This window comes from Rhipicephalus microplus, chromosome 9, assembly GCF_043290135.1.
Source record: "Rhipicephalus microplus isolate Deutch F79 chromosome 9, USDA_Rmic, whole genome shotgun sequence".
Taxonomy (NCBI): domain Eukaryota; kingdom Metazoa; phylum Arthropoda; class Arachnida; order Ixodida; family Ixodidae; genus Rhipicephalus; species Rhipicephalus microplus.
Genome location: NC_134708.1, coordinates 16,288,992 through 16,297,506, shown reverse-complemented (window position 1 = coordinate 16,297,506; position 8,515 = coordinate 16,288,992). Strand labels below are relative to the sequence as shown.

At 45.3% G+C, this 8,515-nt stretch overlaps 1 protein-coding gene across 2 annotated transcripts; it reads right to left on the bottom strand.

Annotated features, from left to right (window-relative positions):
- Positions 1 to 4,271: 4,271 nt before the first annotated feature.
- On the bottom strand, positions 4,272 to 7,577 carry LOC142771553 (uncharacterized). Of its 2 annotated transcripts, XR_012885986.1 has the most exons (4): positions 7,138 to 7,577; positions 6,763 to 7,009; positions 4,665 to 4,986; positions 4,272 to 4,593 (listed from the first exon to the last, which is right to left on the bottom strand). XR_012885986.1 is itself a non-coding variant. In XM_075873186.1 (3 exons), the coding sequence occupies exons 1-3, from the start codon at positions 7,274 to 7,276 to the stop codon at positions 4,809 to 4,811; spliced, it is 564 nt and encodes a 187-aa protein (XP_075729301.1). In that variant the 5' UTR covers positions 7,277 to 7,577; the 3' UTR covers positions 4,272 to 4,808. The 2 variants fall into 2 exon arrangements, 1 of the variants encoding a protein (XP_075729301.1); XM_075873186.1 differs by having other exon boundaries at positions 4,272 to 4,986.
- Between the last annotated feature and the right edge of the window lie 938 nt (positions 7,578 to 8,515).

Here is an 8,515-nt window from a genome sequence, read left to right as displayed (position 1 = left end):
GCTGATTATAACACCTCTTAATAGGACAACTACTGCACCTGACGAACACTGGCGGTTCGTGGAGCCATCGGTATATACATGTACACTGTCTGAATACTTCTCGTGCAAAAGAAGAAGAGACAGTTGTTTCAGCACGGGCGATGAAAGCTCAGATTTCCTCCGGATCCCTGGTACACTAACATGCACTTTGGATCGAGCACGACACCAAGGAGGTATCGATGGCTTAGATGCAGGAGTGAAGACCTAGGGAAGTTTTTTGTTGTACTTCACAATCATTTTAGCGAACGATGCTTGGCGCCTTTCTGAAGGCAACAGTGCGTTCTCAGGACTTCTACAACAATGTGAGTTTGTATAAATAGTCACCTGCAATGGCAATTTTCGCCTCTGTTGACCTACATCTGGGCAGACCACGGCACACTCTTAGGAACTAACACTACTAGGACGCACCAAGATGCAAAAATAAATTAGCGACGTCAGATGTGACGAGCGCCTGAATTGTGAAATCCCCACAGGTGAATAACAAGAATCAGAGAGGACGCATTGTTCTCACTTAAGTAACTACACGTAATTAGGTAGATAGACGTGATGTGAACATTACTTACACGACTATGACTGTAAGTGTGAGCACAAAGATTAGTCTGAGTTTGCCAATAGACATTGTGCAGCCGGTCGCTGAAAGGGTTTGCCCCCTGTAGATTGCGCGATGCGCTAAAACGTGTATGTTTTTATATGCTGGCATATAAAAAGATGACGTCGCAAACATCTTCATCGCTTAGCCACGGTACACGTGTAAACGTAGGAAAACTATGCATCGTTTCCCCCACACCACTGTATCGATCACTATTAAAGGTCTCGTGCAGTGCGACTTTTCGAACAGACGGTCCCGGAAGTCTATAGTTGCTGATGCCTCTTAACGCATCGTCTCTGACGTATCATACTTAGGAAAAAATAACTGTAAGCCTTTGTTATGTCTTTTTGACTGATAATGGAAAATTATTCATATTTTGTTACATCGCCTGCATCAGCACTGTTTATACATTCTTGCGTAACGTTCGTCAACATGAGCTGTAATCGAAATGTACTTGCGATCATCGATCATGCATTATTGAGGGCTTGGGTATTGGTGGACCTGTGGGATCGACTTCAGTGATTTCCTTTGCACAACGGTAAACGGAGACACTTAGCCTAATGATAAGCAGAAAAAAAATTACAAAACTAACATTTCGTTTCTTGAATAATTTACATAGAGCTAACTTCTTTCTACTCCATTTCATTGTCCTCATCCCATTGGCTTGTTCAGTAGGATGTTGGTGCATATTTACCAAATCATTATTGTAATTGGGAACGCAACGTTTCAATTGAACTTTTCTTACTACACTAATAAGTGATCACTGACCATGCATTTGCATCGTGTACGTTGTGGAGATACATGTAAGTCGTTCATTTTCGTTCTTGAGCCCCCGCTGTGGTACACTGATTACGGTCCTCGTCTGCTGACTTTGGTCGCGCTTTTCATGCCAGCACCGCAGTCACGTTTTCGATAAAAGGCGAGAACGCTAGACGCTCCTGTTCTTAGATTTAACGGTGTGCCAAAAAATTTCAATGGCACTTCCTGAATTCGAAAGTGTGCTCGGCAAAAGCCCGTGGTCATTCAAATGACTATGCCACGATGGTCGCTTGTTCCGTAAGTCGTTGCGCAGTTCTTGGTGAGGTAATAGAGTGTTTTTTTTTTAATTTAGCGCGCGCAACAGCCTTGAGCACGCAAAGGGGAGAGACTAAGGAGTTTTAGTGCTGCGTACGCCTTCTCTTGAGGCGCTGCGGGCTTGGGAGCGCGCGGCGTTGCGTACCCAACCCATACCCAACCGGAATGCCTTTTAGTTGGCGCCATGGTTGCGCGCACGCAAATGCGAGCCGCACGAAGGTCACACGCTATATTACGCCGGTCACGTAAGTATATTTTAAATATGTTTACAAATTAAGTGTTAAATTTAGCGTACATAGGTAAATAAAGTGAATTACTTTCAATAAATAATTTTTAACTATTCTGACAGCTTTTAACACTAAAGAAAAAAAATTTTCCGTTCGTGCCGCAGTTGCGAGTTGCGACTAAAGCCAGTACCGCCGATGCCAGCAATCCGGACGGCCGGTCGTAGTCCGACATGTGCGACAACAGAACAATGGCGTAACGTGTACCTCTGTGTAACTTCTAGCTTGTACGTTTAATTCTTTACGTTAACGTGTTACCGGATACCAGTTTGCGTTTACCGTCTTACCGGAACGCACGTCTTACAACGTTTTCAGCTCCTCATACGTGAACGTTTCCGTACAAACTTAAACGCATATGCCTTTACCTTTTCGCAAACCATAAATGGTGTTGCTAACTGCATTTAAACTGAGTTTAACTTACATAGAATCACCGTTGCGGCAAAATCACGAGACTTTTTTATCATGTACAGTATCTTGGCATACGCAAAAAAGTGAGAAATACAAGGCTACTGTAACGATGGTGTTGACATCTTGTGACACTTCGTGCAACCACAGTCATGAACATGCTGGATTACGCGTAATGCTTTTGAGGTGAAAATAATTAAAAAGGTTACTCATTTGTAAAAATGCCACCGCGCAGTTTTCGCACCAGACTTACAATGCACGATGTTTCTGCAATAACAATGTTGTGATTGCGTGGTTCACTGTGGCTGCGCTAGATGGCACCACCTATTCAGCTAGTCGAGGGCTGGCTTTTTTGAGGAATCTTCGATTTGGCTTGCACTAGTTCAGAAAAGTGCAGGTGCAGAAAAAGCGGTGCCAAGCGGTGCAGTGAGCGTGCAGCGCCGGTCGAGCAAGTGCAGGTGCAGCCTCAACCACGCCTCGGCACTAGCCGACACTAGCGCGCGACGGCTACAGCCAAAACGAAGGCGTGAGTTGACGTGAGTGCAGGCCGGAGAACACCTTGTAGTGTAAGCAATAGCCGCCTCCGCCGCCTTGTCCGATCAATACACGGCCGTGATGGCACTTCTTGTGACTGCGATGGAATTGCTGGACTCGAGCAGCGACGACGATTCCGTCAGCGGTGCCGTTTGCAGTGACTGCGACGATGAGTACGACGATGCGTGCATCTTGGTCGCGTGCGCGTTGGTGCGCGACGATGCCAACCGTGTACCCGGGTACGAAAGCATTATCGGCAGGTACCATGAGTATGAATTCAAGCGCCTCTTCAGGCTGTCCAGGGAGACTTTTGATAGTTTCAGGGCCAAGTTCAAGACTTCAGCCTTCTACCCAAGGGCAGTGCAAGGCCGCCAACAAATCAGTGCCGAAAAAACATGCCTCATAGCGCTTGTGTACCTAGGCTCACAAATATCTATGTACGCCATAGGCGACAAATTCGATGTTACCGAGTCGTCTGTTCATGTTTGTGTGACACGGGTCGTTCACTTCTTACACGCTATTAGCGATGAGATAATTTGCTGGCCTAGTAGCGCGGAAGTGACCCGCATAAAGAACGGCTTCCTCGCCAAAAGTAAAGGCAAGGGCCCAAGAAACACCATCGGCTGTATCGATGGATCACACATCGGGATACTCACTCCAAGCGAATCTACGCAGTCTTACTTCAACCGGAAAAAGTGGCCTTCGATAATCCTGCAAGGAATCTGCGACGACAGGAACAAGTTGCTGAACGTGTTTATTGGGTTTCCAGGTTCGGTTCACGACGCCCGTGTCCTGAGGGAGAGCCCCTTCTTTGCACGCGCAATTCAGGAATGTGAAGACAATTATATACTGGGTGACAGTGCATATCCACTGATGCCATGGCTCATGACCCCATTCAAGGACAATGGAAGTTCTTTTCCTACGTGGAAAAAGAGCTTCAATAAACGACACAGTCAACAACGAGTGCTTATTGAGAACACCTTCGGCCTGCTTAAACAGCGTTTTAGGAGGCTCTACCTTGTTGATGCAAAAAGTGTGCAACAGTGCTGCTATATAGTTATGGCTGCGTGTGTGCTACACAACATGTGCAACGATGAAAGGGACTTCCTTGAGGAACTTGCAACGCTTCCCCAAGAAGAAGATGTGGGCAATGATGAAAGTGAAGGAGATTTTGATTGCAGTCTGCCAGGCTACAGTCAGTCTCTGCGAGAGTTCATTGCAAAGGAACAGTGCTAGAAGTTCATCTTTGCTTCGCGATTTATTCAGTGTGCAAATGTTTTGCGAAGTGGGGTGCCGCGTCTAGAAGCAATGTTTTTTTTTAACAAATTAGATGGAGTAGACACTGCTAGTGTTATAAAAGTTTATTGCCCATATTATAACCCGTCCTTATTTGAGAGTACGTCGATCAACCGATCGAATCGCTGCATGCGCTCATCATGCCGCTTTGCCTTTGCCTCTTCCCATTTTTTTCTTTCCTCCAGTTGTTTCACTGCTGCCTCCTCTTGCTTAGCTCTCGAAGCTTGCATTTTTTCTAATGCCTCCAAGAGCGGCGTGACTTGGGACCTACTCTGGCGCTTCCTTTTTGGCGTTGTGCTGCTCCGAACTTTGGATGCTGTGTTGCACTCGACTGGGACTGCTGCATCTTGAGGTGCTTCAGTGATGCTGGTGCTGTTGAAAGTAATTGTACAGGTGCCATGTCATTTCCAGGCTACAGCACAAATTAAGTAATTTTTACTTACTCTGGACTTGCACTAGGCAGGATTGTTTTTCCAGGCTCCAAGAGCAGCCTTGGATTTACACTATGTTCTTTTTCCAAGACTTCTGCCAGCTCTCTGTAATAGACACTATGAGAATCACTGAAGATATGAAGACACAATCGTAACTTACTCTTCATATTCACAGTTCACACGGTGGTGACCTGAAGAATTGTTGTCTTTTTTTGACTTTTTATATGCTCTGTCCAGCGACTTCCATTTGTTTTCCACTTGTGTGGCAGTCACGTTGCACAAGAACTCCGTATTGATGGCCTCAGCCAACTTCTTCCACAGAAGCCTTCTTGTGCTAAACAAAAAAGCAAAGCACAGTTAGTAGGAAAGAAGGAAGCGACGTAACGTGACCCAAGTCTTGCAGTAGCACATGAACCTTTCCTTAGTACTTCATATGTGTAGCTTTCAGGGATAATTGCTAGGGATGTTCGATTATTCGAAAATTTTGGATAATGAATCAAACAGCACTGTATTCGGTTCCTAAGTCGAATCGAATTGCACATATTCTAAGTAACAAATATTCTTTTAATAATCGGCACTGGCGGGAGAACCCCAAAACAACGAAACAGCTACAAGTCATTCTTTCAATCCCTAATGTGACCTGTACGCAGCCCAAGCTTTTGCAAGACTACCTACACTATATTGATTGTCGAATGAATGCGCTTCTGAAAGCTCCATTCTTGCTCAATTTTTACTGCACTTTAGCTGTATCGCATTTATCAGCTCCTGTCTTCGTCTTGTAATAACCAAAGGTGGGAACTACGAGTGCTTGCAGCTTCACGACTAGCAACAGATACAAGTTTTGCGTTTGCGTAAATTGTTCTTGCAGATGTAAATTTCAACGCCCATTGTTATCCGCTTTTAGTGCGCAGGCCATGTTGTGATGACGGGTTGATCTGCTCCGTTACATATTTAGTTGTATCTGCAATGTTTGGTTGTAAATTGTTTTGTTTTTGTGTCCCAATTTTATTTAAAGTGAGGTGACAAAGTCTCACGTTGATAACGCTAGTCAATGCCGTAGTTGAACCTACAATTACAAAATGTTACGAATATTCTAGTTCCTGCTGCATACGAGATTACCTTAGTTTTCGTAATTGTGGTATTTTGAGTAGATTCAAACTGACTGTAATGGCCTTTGTCGAAAGTTTGTGACTATTTGTTTCAAATAAAATGTTCTGTTCTAAGGCTGTTTTGAAAATGGTCTACTTACTATTCAAACAGTATTCAATTACTATTTGTATTCTATTTGGTGCCATTACTATTTGACTCTTACTTGATTAGGTTCCGAAATTCACTATTCACACACTTCTGATAACTGCGAACGTTCTTTTTGTGCGGGAAGCATTATGTTGGAGAAGTTGAACATTGTGTAAATCACTCTTTTGGATCATAAAGCTTCACTAAGGAGACAGCCATATTCTAACCTGTCTTTGCATTGTAAAACATGCAGCTGCGCAACCTTGTTTGCTGACACGACGGCGCAGTCTAGGTTCAAAGATAGGGTAGCACGTGTCAAGAAGCATATCTCTTTTAACAATGAGCTGCACCATCTTGAAAAGTGGCAGTGCGAGAGAAATGCGGACAGACAGTGAAGACACAAGGACTGCAGGGCGAGACTTGCTAGAGATGTGCCTCAGAATAACAACATGCAATTCCCTCTAGTGCAAATTCTCAAGGCAGCACTACACTTGCAACATGGCTTGAGCTTGGAGGTGCTGCACCTTTTCGGCAAGACAGCGGTTGTGCAATGCCCAACACAAAAGCACCGTCGCTGTTTTTGAAGATCACTTGACTTAATGAAACATTACGAATGCCTTCGTTGTGTATATATGTGCGTGACTATACATACTGTTTGTGTGTATATGTAAACGTATATGTCACAGTCAGGCGCATAGCCAAAATTTTTTTTCAGTGGGGGGGGGCAGTAAAATGTAAATTGCTGGCAGTAAAATGTAGGCAACAATAACCATCGCCATTGTGAACTTCATGCGCCCTTATCTTGTTGGTGCTTGCCTAGAGTGAAACGGAATAATAAAAAGCTGCAAATAATTTTGGACATAGGATGACATACCGAAGTGCCCTGGTTTTTCCCACCAAGTCCTTCATTTCCGAGTATTTGGCGATGAAGAACCTTGTTTTTCGGGCGCTCCAAAGCTCTTCCACATCTTCAGCCGACGCGGCTGCTGCTGGAAATGCGGCTAAAGCCCCATCGCTGTCAACGTCGCCGTCGCAGGCAGGAGAAGGCGTCGGCGGTTGTGCCGGAGGGGGGTCATTTTCACGATTCCCTGCCATGAACCGCAACGTAACGCGCTTGCCGTCTGCAAGGGCGAAAACCAAGATTAAAAATACCGACATAGCATAAGCAATGCTACGAGGCTGTTTGCTGACCGACTACGACTCCTGGCCGCTAACCACGTTTTTTGGCAATGCATGCAGCCTGACTTACCTGATGCCTCATAGACGTAACCGTTGGCGTCCGTCATAAATGACCCGTCGGGATTGTGAAGTGCCTTAACTTCCTTTTGAACGCCCTGAACAACTATTTGCAACGTCGTCTGCTCTGGCCTTGGGGGGACGCCCGCCATGCTGCACTACTCTGCACCTGCTTTGGAGTGCGTGCACGCCGGTACAGAACTCGTCAGGAACTAGGCTTACACCTAGACAAAACGAGGGAGCCAGTGCAGAGGGTGCGACAGAGGGCGCGCGCTGCTCCGGCAAAACGAGGACGAAGGTGCTGCACCCTTTGAACTGGTTCAGCCGGTGCAGCCAAAACGAAGAGACCATTGGTTTCTATGTTCCAGGCCATTCTAGCTTTGCTAATGTGGCTGAAACAATGTAATCGGTATTGGTGCTCGCACCTTGGCTTATTTTACCTCGACGGCTCGAGTATCCGCAGTGCGGATACCGAGAGTTCTTGCAAAGGTGAACCTTACAAGGCGGCCGATTCATGCTGTCTGAGATTTGGCTCCTTTGTGCGATGATATTTGTATAGTGGCTAGCCACTATAGTAGTTGCGCTTGAAACTTAAAAATCAAGGCGGTGGCTCTGGCCAGTCTCGGCTTTGGTCGCCGTGAAGGTGGCGGACGTCACGAGCAACATGATTTCATTTCATTTCATTTCATTTATTTTCTCTCAATGCACAAGGCGTTACAGAGAGGAGTGGTGAAAAACAAACAAACAAACTGTTCAAACAAATGGAGCATGTTTAAAAAGGGTATGCGTTTATGGTATTCTTGAAGTTGGTCGGGTCAGTGATGGATGCAATGGAAGCGGGAAGGTGATTCCAGTCCGTGCTTGTTTTGGGCACGAATGAATTAAAATGGAGGTTTGTACGGCTGCTTGGAATTCCAACTTTGAAGTGGTGATCGCTGCGGGATGAAATGTAGGATGGCGGCAAAAAAAGCGAGTTACTCAGTGAGTGCATGGTATGGTACAACTTGTGAAAGAGGCACAAGCGCGAGATTTTGCGGCGAAATGATAGGCTGGGTAGATTTAAGGTTGCCTTCATATGGGTTACGCTTGCTGTACGGGAATAGTTCGACAAAATGAAACGAGCGGCGCGATTTTGAATTGCTTCGATGCTACTGATATGGATGTTTACGTGGGGATCCCATACAGATGATGAATATTCTAGCTTTGGTCGGACTAATGTTCTATAGAGCAGAAGTTTCAGTTGCATCGGGGCAAGGGAGAAGTTACGGCGTAAATAACCAAGTGTGCGGTTAGCATTGTTTTTAATAATGTCAATGTGAGACTGCCAGGAAAGGTTGTCAGAAATTGTAATGCCAAGGTACTTGTATGAGCTAACTTTAGTAAGGAGAGAA